Source organism: Notolepis coatsorum, assembly GCF_963971535.1.
Source record: "Notolepis coatsorum genome assembly, chromosome: 16".
Classification (NCBI taxonomy): Eukaryota; Metazoa; Chordata; class Actinopteri; order Aulopiformes; family Paralepididae; genus Notolepis; species Notolepis coatsorum.
The window spans coordinates 58,680,657-58,697,875 of record NC_140180.1 but is presented as its reverse complement, the minus strand read 5'-3'; the positions used below and the strand labels follow the sequence as shown (position 1 = coordinate 58,697,875).

General features: G+C 41.8%; 1 protein-coding gene across 4 annotated transcripts in view; it reads left to right on the top strand.

Annotated features, from left to right (window-relative positions):
• The window catches only part of ssrp1a (structure specific recognition protein 1a), a 64,950-nt gene that overhangs the window by 24,540 nt on the left and 23,191 nt on the right, over positions 1–17,219 (top strand). For all 4 annotated transcript variants that reach the window (XM_084332533.1, XM_084332534.1, XM_084332535.1 and 1 more), the window contains exons 4-7: positions 3,204–3,309; positions 9,936–10,129; positions 14,829–14,929; positions 15,216–15,345. In XM_084332533.1, coding sequence (XP_084188659.1) covers positions 3,204–3,309; positions 9,936–10,129; positions 14,829–14,929; positions 15,216–15,345 — 531 coding nt within the window. The remainder of the gene's footprint in view (positions 1–3,203; positions 3,310–9,935; positions 10,130–14,828; positions 14,930–15,215; positions 15,346–17,219) is intronic.

The following is a 17,219-nucleotide window of genomic DNA, read 5'->3' as shown; positions in this document are numbered from 1 at the left end:
CCAAAGTGACTTACAAGTTCTGTGAGACAAGACCGCAAGAAGGGTACAACTCTCTATCAGCTGAGTAACAATGTTCATCAAAGTGTTGCGTGTTACAGTGTAGGTTAGTTTATTAGGACAAGTGCATGACAGTAAGGTTAGTCAGGGTTAGATTTTTTAATTTCTTTTTAAATTTCAGATAATGGTACCACCATCCAGTAGTAGAAAACCTTTTTTAGTATGTGTTCCTCCAGTAGGAAACCAGCTCTTAATACTGCCCACTACTTTACCCATTGAGTTACACAGCAGTTACACAGCAGTTCGACAGCAGTGGGTTTAATAGATGGTGAGTTTTTGTAAATCATATGGTTTGAAGAGACAGATTTGTTTTGGGGGGGTGGTAGGAATTAGGAAACAAGAGATTTAGTCATAAAAGTGGGACTGATGGTGGGGTATGTGTGATTAATTAAGTTTGGACTCGTGTGTGTGTGTGTGTGTAGTGGGAGGTGTGTGTTTGTTATGATAAAATGAGGTAAGCAATAGCATTCTGCCAAAACACCAAATAGAAGTGGAAAAGTTACACAGCAGAATGGAACACGTGAACAACAGGAACACGTGAACATACACACATGCACACACACATACACAAAAACAGGCCAGTTATGTAGATTATGTATGAATAGGACATGTACACACCTAAACAATGCCTGAACACAGCCTTACACGTACAAACACTGATGACTTGTGCGTGTGTGCCAGTGATGCCAGTAACGCGTTACTAAGTAACGCGTTATTGTAATCTGATTACTTTCCCCCGAAAATAGTAATCTAACGCGTTAATCTTTAAAAGCCAGTAATCTGATTGCAGTTACTTGTCCAAGTGGCTGTGCATTACTATTTCGTTACTATCTCATCATAAATTCATAATGCAGGCGGAATGCAGTATTTTATTTCGTTTTCGACAGTCAAAAATACATTTTGAGCTGTTTTTCTTTTGGGAGTGACGTGGTGTGGCAGTGAAAGGGTTAAATACAAGAATGTGTCCCGCGGCGTGACTGGTCCCTCTGTCTGAGTGACTCTGCTTTGGTCCAATCACATTCCCCATCCACAGTCTGCGAATCAGAGGCAGAGTAGGGCGGGTCTTCACAGCACGTCATGTGACATATGCGCCAATCGTGTGACAGCAGGGCTCCGTAGTCGGAGAATTCCACCCCAAAACGCTTGGCAACGGTTTCTGTTCAGAATTCCACCCCAAAACGCTTGTCTAAACGTAGCCTCAGTCACTACTTCACGGCGGAGGAAACAAAATACTGTCTACCGCTAAAAACAGCACATCCAATTGCATTGAAAGCATCTGGAATCACAACACTAGCCGACGCTTCGACTAGGTACAGGAGGGTTGATGGTGGCAGAGCAAAAGCTCTTATTTGCCAGATTTACAGTTAATTTACATGTTAAAGAGAGACTGATTGTATGTTTATAGAGAGACATTTATAAAAACAATTTAATAGTTAGTTGATATAATTGAAATAATAGTTCAGCCTGCATTTGTTAGATGTGATACACTGGTTTTGTAAAACCACTGGCTGGCTGCTCTAATGCTGTGAGCATCATAGACTGTTGCTTTACCATACTTGATGGTACAGAAGCTGAAGCACTAGTTTAACAATTTACGTTATGTGCAGAGAAACAAGTTAAAAACAATTTATGCACTTTCAATAAAGCGTTTAAAAAAAACTGTTGGGGGAACGACGACGACTTCGTAACCTAGTTACTTTCAAAGTAACTAAGTTACTCTGATAATCAAGTAATCAGTAAAGTAACTTAGATTACTTTTTAAAGGAGTAATCAGTAATCAGATTACTTTTACAAGTAATCTGTGGCATCACTGGTGTGTGCGCACACACATGTTCTCCTTCTCTTGGAGTCTGGAATCCAATTTTCTCTAATAACCTCTCAGACAGGCAGATATCCAGGTGCATAAACTGCTTTCCCACAGTCTCTCTTCTTTATGATACACACACACACGACAATCACTTCCACATGTGTGTGTGTGTGTAGGACAGTGCTTGTGTGTGTGTGTGTGTGCGTTGGGCGGGGCGGGGGTATGCTTGCGTGCACGTTTGTGTCCTCTCCAACTCTTAATAGGGCCCGCTGGATAAATAAACAGGCTGATTGTAAGCGTCGGAGCGGGGGGGGCGGGGGGCAAGCGGACGGATTACATCCACCTCTAGCATCCCAGGGGGCCGTGCGGCGGACAGGGGCATAATTGAGCCATGATTAATTAGACCCTTCATTATAGGGGATGGAGGGGGGAGGTGCAGCATGGAGGTGGGGAAGGGAGAATGTTTTTTCTTTATTCTTTTTGCAATTTCTTTGAAGTGTGTGGTGATGATAACAAGGATTATGTCCTTTAAGGATAACCACCCCCCTCCCCCCTACTTACCCCTCCTCTCTAGGGATGCACCGATCCGATATTGGTATTGGTATCGGCCGCCGATATCAGTAAAATAGCTGGATCGGGTATCGTAAAAAAAAATATATATATATATATCTGATTATTTTTTTTTGTTTTTTAATAAGAAATAACCATTCAGTACATTTATATCTGTGTTAATTTGTTACATTTAGTTTCACTAAGTTACGAAAGTAATGTTTTAAGTCGAGCCTGATGTTGCCTTGCACAAAATAATGATCCCAGTCTCTTCCACACAGTGACAGTGAGGCTGCGGCATACAGTTTATTAATTGAATGAATGAAGTTTATTTTCTGTCTTTGTTTACAACAAATCAAAAACACACTTGTGATCCTTTACAATTCTTAAAAACAGAATATATAAAAAAAAAAAAATTGGACAATGGGTATCGGTATTGGCCGACACCCAAACCTAGGTATCGGTATCGGGACTGAAAAAGTCGGATCAGTGCATCCCTACTCCTCTCCTTCCTCTCTCTCGCCCTCTTCCTCTGTTACAGAGGAGATGATATTCATCCCTTGACAATGTTAAACATGCAAATGGAATTTCTACTGACTTTTTGCACTATCCAAAGAAATTATCACTTTTAGTTTTTATTAAAAGTGTGTGTTGAGTGGGCTCACGTTGATGTGTGTTCCCCTTCAAATTACTCCTCTAGTCTTGGCTGAGGAATTACCTGTAGCCGCCATGGCTTACTAGTACTCAATTAATTGGCTTCTCTCTATCTCTATCTCTGTCTGCCCTCCAGGATTTTGAGAAAATCTCTGAATTCTTCAAGACCAACTATAAGGTGGAGTTGACGGAGAAGGACTTGTCCGTTAAGGGCTGGAACTGGGGCACTGCTAAATTCTCAGGTACAGTGAACACCAGGTACACACACACACACTCCTATAAATAAGAGACCATTAGTGAACACCAGGTACACACACACCTATAAATAAGAGACCATTAGTGAACACCAGGTACACACCCTCTTATAAATAAGAGACCATTAGTGAACACCAGGTACACACACCCTCCTATAAATAAGAGACCATTAGTGAACACCAGGTACACACACTCCTATAAATAAGAGACCATTAGTGAACACCCGGTACACACACACTCCTATAAATAAGAGACCATTAGTGAACACCAGGTACACCCTCCTATAAATAAGAGACCATTAGTGAACACCAGGTACACACACACACATAAGAGACCATTAGTGAACACCAGGTACACAAACACACACACATAAATAAGAGACCATTAGTGAACACCAGGTACACACACACTCCTATAAATAAGATACCATTAGTGAACACCAGGTAAACACACACCTATAAATAAGAGAGCATTAGTGAACACCAGGTACACACACACTCCTATAAATAAGATACCATTAGTGAACACCAGGTACAGACACACCTATAAATAAGAGAGCATTAGTGAACACCAGGTACAGACACACCTATAAATAAGAGCATTAGTGAACACCAGGTACACACACACTCCTATAAATAAGATACCATTAGTGAACACCAGGTACACACACCTATAAATAAGAGAGCATTAGTGAACACCAGGTACACACACACTCCTATAAATAAGATACCATTAGTGAACACCAGGTACAGACACACCTATAAATAAGATACCATTAGTGAACACCAGGTACAGACACACCTATAAATAAGAGACCATTAGTAAACACCAGGTACACACACCTATAAATAAGATACCATTAGTGAACACCAGGTACACACACACATAAATAAGAGAGCATTAGTGAACACCAGGTACACACACACACTCCTATAAATAAGAGAGCATTAGTGAACACCAGGTACACACACATAAATAAGAGAGCATTAGTGAACACCAGGTACACACACACTCCTATAAATAAGAGACCATTAGTGAACACCAGGTACACACACTCCTATAAACAAGATACCATTAGTGAACACCAGGCACACAAACACCTATAAATAAGAGAGCATTAGTGAACACCAGGTACACACACTCCTATAAACAAGATACCATTAGTGAACACCAGGTACACACACACCTATAAATAAGAGACCATTAGTGAACACCAGGTACACACACACCTATAAATAAGAGACCATTAGTGAACACCAGGTACACACACCCTCCTATAAATAAGAGACCATTAGTGAACACCAGGTACACACACCCTCCTATAAATAAGAGAGCATTAGTGAACACCAGGTACACACACCCTCCTATAAATAAGAGACCATTAGTGAACACCAGGTACACACACACATAAATAAGAGACCATTAGTGAACACCAGGTACACACACACCTATAAATAAGAGACCATTAGTGAACACCAGGTACACACACACATAAATAAGAGACCACTAGTGAACACCAGGTACACACACACATAAATAAGAGACCATTAGTGAACACCAGGTACACACACACTCCTATAAATAAGATACCATTAGTGAACACCAGGTACATACACACCTATAAATAAGAGAGCATTAGTGAACACCAGGTACACACACACACATAAATAAGATACCATTAGTGAACACCAGGTACAGACACACCTATAAATAAGATACCATTAGTGAACACCAGGTACAGACACACCTATAAATAAGAGACCATTAGTAAACACCAGGTACACACACCTATAAATAAGATACCATTAGTGAACACCAGGTACACACACACATAAATAAGAGAGCATTAGTGAACACCAGGTACACACACACACTCCTATAAATAAGAGAGCATTAGTGAACACCAGGTACACACACACATAAATAAGAGAGCATTAGTGAACACCAGGTACACACACACTCCTATAAATAAGAGACCATTAGTGAACACCAGGTACACACACTCCTATACACAAGATACCATTAGTGAACACCAGGTACACAAACACCTATAAATAAGAGAGCATTAGTGAACACCAGGTACACACACTCCTATAAACAAGATACCATTAGTGAACACCAGGTACACACACACACCTATAAATAAGAGACCATTAGTGAACACCAGGTACACACACACCTATAAATAAGAGACCATTAGTGAACACCAGGTACACACACCCTCCTATAAATAAGAGACCATTAGTGAACACCAGGTACACACACCCTCCTATAAATAAGAGAGCATTAGTGAACACCAGGTACACACACCCTCCTATAAATAAGAGACCATTAGTGAACACCAGGTACACACACACATAAATAAGAGACCATTAGTGAACACCAGGTACACACACACCTATAAATAAGAGACTATTAGTGAACACCAGGTACACACACACATAAATAAGATACCATTAGTGAACACCAGGTACACACACACATAAATAAGAGACCATTAGTGAACACCAGGTACACACACACTCCTATAAATAAGATACCATTAGTGAACACCAGGTACATACACACCTATAAATAAGAGAGCATTAGTGAACACCAGGTACACACACACACATAAATAAGAGAGCATTAGTGAACACCAGGTACACACACACACACATAAATAAGAGAGCATTAGTGAACACCAGGTACACACACACACACACATAAATAAGAGAGCATTAGTGAACACCAGGTACACACACACACTCCTATAAATAAGAGAGCATTAGTGAACACCAGGTACACACACCCTCCTATAAATAAGAGAGCATTAGTGAACACCAGGTACACACACCTATAAGAGACCATTAGTGAACACCAGGTACACACACCTATGAGGGGGCTTTCTCACTCACCATTCGGGGTAGAATCAGAGCCCGATCGCACCCAAAAAGGGTGTGTCCGTCTTACTGAGAACCCTCCCCCCCCGTCCCCGGGGACGCTGATTCGCTCCAAACATGGACAGCTGAAATAGGTGGTTCCGGGTGCGCGCCAGTGGGAGCGGGGGGCGTGGTGTACATGCTTGTACCAAAACACGGGAGAGGCTTCTGTATCAACTTGCTGACACACACAACGTTGTTACTGTAATGCTTTCATGCTTGCTTGAATTTTGGGCAGATAAAAACATACAGCAACAACTGGACAATACCCACAAAAACGATATTTATGGGCAATTTGCGAGTTCAGACCTCAACCAAACAAGCATGTGGAGCCTCACAGCTCAGTGGATGAAAACAGGTACACACACACACACACACCTATAAGAGAGCATTAGTGAACACCAGGTACACACACCTATAAGAGAGCATTAGTGAACACCAGGTACACACACCTATAGAGAGAATTAGTGAACACCAGGTACACACCTATAGAGCCCATTAGTCAACACTCTGTACTAGGACTGACCTTGAATAGTCGACTAATCGATGGAAAGGAGCCGTAGTCGACTGCCAACCTCTCAGTCGAATTAAAAGAAGAAGAAAAACACCTGGTACACAACTTCTATAAGAGGGCATTAGTGAACACCAAGTACATATAAACCTATAGAGAATGAGTGAATACCAGGTAGACACACACACCTAATGAAGAGCATAGGTGAACACCAGGTACATAACTCCTATAAGAATCAAGAGGTTTATTTGTCACATACATACCAGGGCATACAGTGACAGTGTTTCCCACAGGTGAACCTCGGCCCCTCTAGGGGGTCTGATTATTATTTTTTTTTTTGTATATTTTAAAGTTAAATGCATCAATCTGGTGCACTTTGAGAGCAAAATAAAGAGGCTAGATCTATGATGAACTTTGTGCTCAAAACACAAAATCGACTAGACTAGTGCTTCCCAATCCTCTCCTCGAAGCACCCCAGCCGTTCAATGTATTTGTTAAATTCCACCACCAGCACACCTGACTAGCCCTTTATTAGTTGAATCAGGTGTGCTGGTGGTGGAATTTAACAAATACATTGAACGGCTGGGGTGCCTCGAGGAGAGGTTTGAGAACCACTAGACTAGAGCTAGAGCATACATTTGAGCCATCAAAGAAATGAAGCAAAAGTGGTTACCTGTGTTGAACTGGTTTATTTTTTAGAAAATAAAGAAATATACTGGATTACTATTACGACTACTACCACTGCCAATACTACTGATACATCCCTATTGGCAAACTTTATATTTATAAAAAAAAATATATATAAAAAATTGGTTCATTATAAAACGAGCCGCCACAGTCTAGGTAATTAATGGGAAACGCTGAGTGAAATGCGGGTGGTCTTGCCCGCATTGATTGTGCAAAATACAATAATAAAATAGAATAAAATAGGCATAGAAAAAATAAAATAGATAAGACACAAGATATGCATGGTAAGAAAAAAGACGTGCTAGGTTCCTGAGAAACTGGTTCTTTTTATATACACTACTATGCAATATACAATTTACAATGTTAACTCTTAAAGTATCTAAACTATACAGTACCTCCTTCTTTTAAAGTGTTTCTAAGATTCTATTTTTTAAAGTGACATTTTGTTGGAAGTGATATATTTTTTTGCGGTTGCCGCATGAGTTGTGTGTGCTCATGTGTATTTGTGAGTGGAGTGTTCTGATGGCCTGGGGGAAGAAGCTGAGCCGGAGTCTCTCTGTTCTCGCAGCGTGTTTACGTAGGCGCTTGCCTGACCGCAGCAGCTTGAACAGGCTGTTGTTGTGGTGGTGAGGGTCCTTCATTATTCTGCAGGCTCTGGATTTGCACCTCCTGTTATATAAGTCCTGCAGGGGTGGTAGTGCAATACCTGTAGTACGCTCAGCTGAGCGCACAACTCTCTGGAGTGCCTTCCTGTCCTGTGCCGTGCTGTTTCCAAATCAGGCAGTGATGTTTCCAGTCAGAATGCTCTCTACAGCCCCGGAGTAGAAGGAGTGGAGTATCTTCCCCGATACTCTGAACTTCCTTAGCTGTCTCAGGTGATAGAGGCGCTGTTTCGCCTTTTTCACCACAGAATGTGTGTAGACCATGTCAGGTCCTCTGTGATGTGGACTCCCAGGTACTTGAAACTGCTCACCCTGTCCACGATAGCCCCGTTTATCCACAACGGCGTGTGTGTCCCCTGCTGTATTCTCCTAAAATCCCATAAGAGGGCAGTGAACACCAGGTACATGCACACACACTAGGGATGCTCGATATTGGCTTTTTTACCGATATACCGATATTGTCCAACTCTTAATTTCCGATACCGATATCAACCGATACCGATATATGCAGGCCCCCCCCCCCCCCCCCCCAAAAAAACGGAATAATTTCAGGTAATTAACATTACATATATCTTCTTGTGGAATTAACACATTATGCATACTTTTGACAATAAATAAAATCAGAATTTGTTCTTACTTGCTTGCCTGGGTAAATAAACGTTATGGAACTGTAAAAAATATATATTTATTTTTTATTTTTTTAAATGTTCCGATATCACATTTTAATGCCAATATCGAACATCCCTAACACACGCCTATAGAGCCCATGTTTGACCACGTGGAGCATTGGATTGTGGGATACACACGTTTTATATCCTTCATGGAAGGCAGGGGAAAACAACAAGGGATTAAGCATCGGACGGCCCGACGGCGGGCCGTCACGCAGGCACTCACGTCACAGCACTTTGCGCTCTTCTGCCGGCTCCGGGCAATTTTTTTTGCTGATCAACCAATACATTGTTTGAAAGTTGAATTTGCCGCCTTTCGATCATCACCTCACTCAGGTCTCGAGTTACAAGACGAAAAATCCGGCGAGCGTCATTTGACGAGCCGTTCCGACGGGTGACCATGACCGGTTGTAAGCGGTCCATAACTGACCAGTCACCACTGATGGCAAAAATTATTGACCACCGTTGTAGCCAATGAGTGTCTGCTCCGAAAGCGATCCCAGACTAGCGCTGATTGCAAGGAGAAAGGGGCAGAAGAAGAGAACAAGCTCCTTGTTTTGACTCGCGTCTGAATGAATGGAAGTGGACGGCCATTTTGGATAATCACGCTGAATTTTTACCGGTACACACATTACAAAAACCTTAGACACTCATTTTCCGTTAAAAACAGGCATTTGGCAACCACTAAACAGAAATGTGAGTGAGTACACAAATCCTTTACTTCAGTGTGTTCAAACCTCTGTTACTTACTCATTTCATTAGCACTCTGAGTGAAACTTCAGAATGTTACCTTTCAAAAGAGACCAGACTCATGCATGTGCTATAACAAGTATAAAGTATAATAAGCTGCAAATTACTAAGTCTTTGGGTATGCAATCGTCAAAAACAAAAATAGCCCCATTTTTGCCCGATGCTCAAGAGATCAAGGGGAATGTTCACCAACGTTTGAATGGAATCCTATGTTGCTTGGCAGCCATTCCCCCCTCGACCCGAGGGAAGATGGCGATGAGAAGAAAGCATTTTACCTGGAACTGAACATCGTCAACACGTGTCTATAATCTATAATCCTGCTCTCTTGTCCTTCCTCTTCCGTTCCTCTCTGCTCCCCCTCCCATCTCCTCTTCCTTTCCTCCTCTCTCCCTCCTGCTCTCCCCTCCTCCCCAGGACCTCTGTTGTCGTTTGACATCAACGACAACGCTGCGTTTGAGGTGCCCCTGTCCAGCGTGTCCCAGTGCGCCACGGGGAAGAACGAGGTGACGCTGGAGTTCCACCAGAACGACGATGCGGAGGTGTCGCTCATGGAGGTCCGCTTCTACGTCCCGCCGGGCCCGTCCGACGAGGGCCAGGACCCCGTGGAGGTACAGCGTCACTTTAACATCCCATAATATCACTGCTGTCCAGTGGAAACCTTGTATGTCCAATTGTCCGTTTTTACTTTAATTTCAAGTTCACATGGTGTTGTCAGCCAGGTTTATGATCATAGGCGGACCAGGAAACCCACTGAAAACCCAATGCGTACCTTCAATAATAGATAGAAAATGTGGTTGTTTTACTTCATTCCTGAAAAGTTGAGCCTTTTGGAGATGCAAGGCTTTCACCCGACAGCAGTGGTTTGGAAATACTGTGTTGTTTTGTGTGTGTGTGTGTGTGTGTGTGTGTGTGTCTTCTTTGTGTGCGTCCACCAAGACTAATGTTCACAACCTTGGAATTCTACAACCTCCATAGCTTTCAATGAGCAATGGCCATTGTTACATCATCATTAGAATGCGCACTTGTCAAAATGCTCTCGCATGTGAGATTGTACACCTGAAAGGGATAAAGATGGAGCCAAGAGACGAGCATCAGAATGCAGTTAGGCTGTTTCCATGACCGGCTCGAGCTAGAGGACTGAGGTGTTGGTGCGAGAGTTAGGTGTTAGTGAGAAAGTGAGGCGTTAGTGAGAAAGAGTTGGGTGTTAGTGAGAGAGTTAGGTGTTGGTGAGAAATAGTTATGTGTTAGTGAGAAAGAATCAGGTAATTCTCCTGAGCAATCTATTTTACAATGTATACCGTACTTTTCGCACTATAAGCCGCACCTGACTATAAGCCGCAGCAGCTAAATTGAATGATGTGTACATATATAAGCCGCAGTGGACTATAAGCCGCAGGTGTTTTAATGTTTAATTACCATATGTAATTAGCATTGGGACACAAAAAAGCGTATTGCCAGCGGAAGAGTGCAAGAATGCTTCCGCATTCGTCACCGCACGCCAGTACGGTAATGCGCCTTTCCTTTCGCCCCGCTCAGACAAATGCATGTAGTACATTGCAACACAACGCAGCATTTCCGCGTGCATTGCAACGAATCACTTGGAGTTTGAAAGTGATATCAGAAGAAACTACTCAACCTCGGCTGTCTTTAACTATGAGTGAACACAACGCATTGTAACGTTAACGCAGCTGTCAACTGTACTTTACTATGGAATACATGTATATTATCGCGACGCGTCGTCACAGACTAAACAGTGTTCTGGATTTTCCTACAATGGATTATTGATTGTAAATTGAACCCTTGCACTGAAGAACCATTATGAATCTGTGTTAGAAAATGTTTTGGATCTAAATCACTTGGAGTTTGAAAGTGATATCAGAAGAAACTACTCAACCTCGGCTGTCTTTAACTATGAGTGAACACAACACTCTAACTTACCATGTTTAGATAATGAAGTACTCAACCTCTACTGTATTTAACTATGAGTGAACACAACACTCTAACTTACCATGTTTAGATAATAAAGTACTCAACCTCTACTTGTCTACTGTCTGACTGAACACAACACTCTAACTTACCATCTTTAGATAATGAAGTACTCAACCTCTACTGTATTTAACTATGAGTGAACACAGCACTCTAACTTACCATGTTTAGATAATAAAGTATAACCTCTACTGTCTTTAACTATGAAGGAATTACAACCTTTATTTAATGGTTAATATTTTGATAAAAGGTAATTTACTATATTTGTATGGCATTTACACTTAAAGTAGAAAAACAATCAATCAATCATGTACCTCGGCGCAGCTGAATAACAGTAGGAGTGATCGCCTGCTGCGTCCATCACGTGTATGTGATTAATATGAACCAAAGCATATGTGATTAATATGAACCAAAGCGTGATTAATATGAACCAAAGCGTGTTAATATGTGTCGAACCAAGCAGGGATCTCATGCGCACGCGCGAGCACGCCGGCGCACCTGGGCGAAGGAAAAGGAAATGCGCATTACCATACTGGCGTGCGGTGACGAATGCGGAAGCATTCTTGCACTCTTCCTCTGGCAATAAGCTACACGCTGCAGGGCTAGCCTATAACTTTTTTAATTGTATTGCTATATTGACATTACTATGGCCCATTCAACATCGATTATCTATCGTTCAGGATGTGGGAACGTTATACTTTTTCATTCATACATTGTTGTGTTAATACCTTCTATAATATAAGTATGTTTTTAATCTTTTCTGCTGTAATTCCAAAAACGCTAGTTATAGGCCCAAACGCATATATAGATTATCGATTGCCATTTCTTTCCCATACACGCTATATTAAAAAATTCAAATGTATATGATCGGTATACATTATGCTTCATCATGCGTGGAGGAAAGGGGGGGGGGGGGGGGGGGGTCGTTTATAATTCCTTGATCATCAGTAACTGCTTTATGTAGGTTGGGTGGATATATTGATCAGATGGTTTGCAAACAAGGAAATGCACAATCGGGTTGAAAATAACGTTATATTCCTCTTACCGTGGGCCAATGAGACTGGCGGTGAAAGATCCCAATTATACGACGCCAATCGCCTAGGTCCATTTCCGGTTTGTATGGCGCAATAAACGCCGAAATCATATAGATTAAGTTTAGAAAGCGATCCATATGTACTATAGTGTCTGCCGGGAGTCCCGTAACGAGATGTGACTGCCGGATGATTTTCCTCGATGCACTGATGGCATTTCCTGTTGCGAGTGTAACTCGCCCGACCATCCACCAGGCGGCGGTATTGAGACGTCGTTGCAATCACGTCTAGGGTCCAGCTGCAGGACGGGTGGTGGGGCGATCCTGGCAGACAACGCATGGCGGCCAATAACGCTGGACAGCGTTTTTGGCGCTGGAAGTGTTAACACTCACTTTATACACTTTAACACTACATTCTATTTATCTATTATTAACACTTTGACTGCCGGAAAACGCTTAAAAGCGTCATTCCCGGCCATGCTCAAGTTGCAGAGGACGCTTTACAGCATCTTTAATATCAATATTTCAAAAATCTGGGATCGGATTCATATTTCCCCTCCGCTGGCCTGAGATCCACCAGGAGGACCCACTGAGCTCTCTGGCGGTTCAGGAGCGCCATCTGGTGGCCGATCGGCGCAATCGCTTAACAGGAAGTGCCGTAGAGGTTGTGCTGGTCTGCCATATTACTTCCGGGCACTCGCTATAGGTCCCGGGACTCGATCTCGACACACTACATAGCGATCGATTGCCAATAACTCGATAAACAACATGATTTGGACGTATATACCATTATACAAGCTGGAGATGGACCGGGTAAATCGACATCCCATAATGGTAAAATTTCTACTCTACGATGATCGCCCAACGGCGCGCAGAGACTGGGGTGAGTTTTATCGTGTAAAATTACCGTCTTCGATACTAACTGCTATTATCAACATTTGACCCACATTAGATGATTGGTATACCGCTGCCCACGGAATTATAAACGCCCCCTAGCCCATCCGGTCAACATCAGATGACGTGTAGTAACTTCTAGAAGTACGTCTAGTTGGAATTTTTTATATCGCGCTGATTGCCATAAAACTGTATTGCATCATCAATATAATGTATTTGGGGCTATAGATCACGTTCTGGAGAAAGCTGCAGAAAGAGATGAAAACATACTTATACATTAGACCATACTTTACTATGAATATGTGAATGAAAAAGTTTAACGTTGCTACACAATGAACAATACATATAGGACTTTGAATGGGCCCTAATAATGGCAATGTAGCAATAGAATTTAAAAAGTTATAGCCCTGCAAAGAAGGGGACTTTCTCTATAGACAAATAGAGCCGGCAACCTACGGTTGATAATGAATTTAACCCATGGCAGCCAAAGTGTTAAAGAGATTTGCACTACATTCATACCTCATTTGCAATTGCACCTTACCTCAAAGTTTTGTACCTCATTTTCTGCATTGTACCTCACTGTTTAGTGTTTACAAATGTTTACTCACTGTACTTATACTGTACCTTGGTTGTACTTTAGATTGTATATTGTACTGTATATTGTATGTATATTGTATATTCCTCTTTACTTACTTTCTTACTTACTTTTTTTACTGTATGAAGCACACTCTTATGGGCTCATACAGAACCAAGCATTTCACCGTAAACTATGTGTATTTTATTGTGATAATAATAATGAACAAACTTGAACTTGAAAACTTGAATCAAGTTCGACATTCTCTGCACAGTTTGGAAGCACCTGTAGTTGACACGTTTCCTTTCACCACTAGAGGGAGCTACTGAGCAAGTAAAGAGACACCAGGGCCCTTATTTATCACATCTCACAATAGGAGTACTGATCTAGGGTCAGCTAGTGTGCTCATATACACTCATGACTTATGAGCCAATCTGGTCTCAGATCAGCACTCCTACATTAAGATGATACCAAGCCATGGACTCTATGAGACAGAAGAGTGTCTGCTGAATGTCTTGAATCTGATTGCCTATTGAATGGATGTGTCCTTTGAAGAGGCGTCTTGTTTCTGTCTATGTTGATGGTTCTATCTTGCCCATATTGGTGCGGAGACCTTGCACATTACACAGTACATACTGACAGACAGTGCAGACAGTGTGTACTATAAAACTCAATTTATACATTCAATATGATATATCAGATATTGTTGGAATATTTGCATATGGCATGTTTGCAGCTGTTTAACGAAGAGCATAGATAGAGTGACTACTGGGGTAGTCTTGTGTTTCAAATTGTGTGTGTGTGTGTGTGGTGGGGGGGTTAGGCTTTTGCTCAGAACGTTCTGTCCAAGGCGGATGTCATCCAGGCCACAGGAGATGCTGTTTGTGTCTTCAAAGAGCTGCAGTGTCTCACGCCCAGAGGAAGGTATAGTCACTCATATCTTTATTATTGTTAATAATAAAAATTTAAAACAAATGAACACACTTAATTGTGTTACCCTTTTTGGCCCCAACCACCTCCCATAGCTTCAACAGCCAGATCATGCCTGATCATTCGGACATGCGTGACCAGACATCCCCTCAATGTCTTATTTCATTAGACAAAGTTTTCGATTGATCAAGAATGAATCTCTCTCTCCCTCTCAATAATTTACATATTGTATTACAAATAAATGTGACTTGACTCACCCCTCTATCCATCCACCTGTTAGATACGACATTCGTATCTACCCGAGCTTCCTGCATCTCCACGGTAAGACGTTTGACTACAAGATCCCCTACACCACCGTGCTGCGCCTCTTCCTGCTGCCTCACAAGGACCAGAGGCAGATGTTCTTTGTGGTGAGCCGTCTTTCTAGAACCCATATCGCATGGGCCTGTTTTTCCAGTACCAACACAGTGTTCCCATGCAGTCACGGATGTATTTGTGCCCACGCCACAAAAATGTCAACTTGCTGAGTCTTCAGTAGTCGTTTTAAAATGTACCCAAGGTTTCTATATTACAAAGTTTTAGTCACTTAACGTGGAATTAAATAAGCTTGAGTCCACAATGGCTGCGACCGTGTGCCACTTGACCTCAAGCCAAATCTCAGCCCCCTGGGGGTGAAAACTGTGGCTGCTAGAGGGTGGGACCCTTTCATGGATCAACCAACCAACAGAGGGAGCCATAGAGCTGCTGGCTGCAGCTAGAAACGGGGCAGACATGGGACCAGTGGTCGTTGAACTTCTGCCTTGTTTTCAAGGAAACAGTGTTGATGTCCAGAGACCTCTTTTTCTCTGAAGACTTTGGGCTAGATCTTCAGGGAGCTCTCCTGAAATGTCGTTGTATACTTGTGTGCAATGGCAATTAAAAGTATTCTATTCTAGATCCACAAAGAATGGATTGCACGGTTCTAATGGCACCCTTGTATCAGAGATATAAGAGATATGTATCACATCAGTATGTGATTGCAGTACATCATCTTAGGCCCAGCGTACTTGGAGATGTATTGTCTTTGTCACGTGTGTTTGTTGTTTGGTTTGCTATGTGGCCTTCCCAACAAGATATCTTCACAACTCCTCAACTATGAAGCTAAAACCCAATTCAAGATAGAGCCATGAAGCTAAAAACAGAATGCATACTGTCACTGGACTGTGGGAACAAGATGAAATCCATACCTAGCATTAGGGCTGTCCTGAACCAAACAAATCCATACCTAGCATTAGGGCTGTCCTGAACCAAACAAATCCATACCTAGCATTAGGGCTGTCCTGAACCAAACAAATCCATACCTAGCATTAGGGCTGTCCTGAACCAAACAAATCTATACCTAGCATTAGGGCTGTCCTATAACAAATTCTTAGTCGATAAATAGTAATTGAATTTGTTGACTAATAGATTTAATCGACATTTTGTAAAGTTCTGTTTCTCACATGCAACCATGCAGAAGGACCACTTTAAATTGAGTGCTTACCAAAGATACGCTTATAATCTTACATAAAGAATCGATAACTAATCGACTAACGAAGTCTTGGTTGACTAAGAATAAATTAACCAATTGACCTATCTCAAACTCTGCCCTCTTTTCTTGATCTTCCAAGCAAAGTAGCAGTTGTGATTGGAGGATCAAGAAAAGAGTGGGTGGGGTTTAAGATGGCTCAATCAACTAAGATGGAGCAGTCCTACCTCACCTACTCATTGAGCCCATCATGGATTATAGCTATGATTTTGACATACTCAAAAAGGACTTGTTTTCTGATTTAATGTATATCACAATATCTGCTCAGGTATGGACAAATTACATGTTACTTAGATTATCCAATTCATGTTCATCGTATTTTAGACTGCATGGGGCACTGGGAGGTGTGATACAGTATCCAATTTAAACTAATTGTCAGCTAACATTCTGAAATATTTGACTTAATAATATTTACTTTTTGTGTCGCTTAATTTTGACGACCAAATTGTGTATTGAGATATCAAAAAGTGCCACAATAAGAAACGACAAAACAGCCGGGACGTCGCAGGTCTCTTAAGGTTTTGTTTGTATCGACAGCAGATGAATAATACATTACTTTCTTGTGTGTTGTGTGTAAATTGTCGTTAGTGGTTTTCAGGAATGAATGGTTGACATGTTGCCTTCATGCAATATTTATCTTCAACGTTCCTGTCTCTGCCGTCTCTTTCCTTCTGTCTCTCTTGCTTCCTTTCTGTGTTTCTCTCTCTCTCTCTCAGT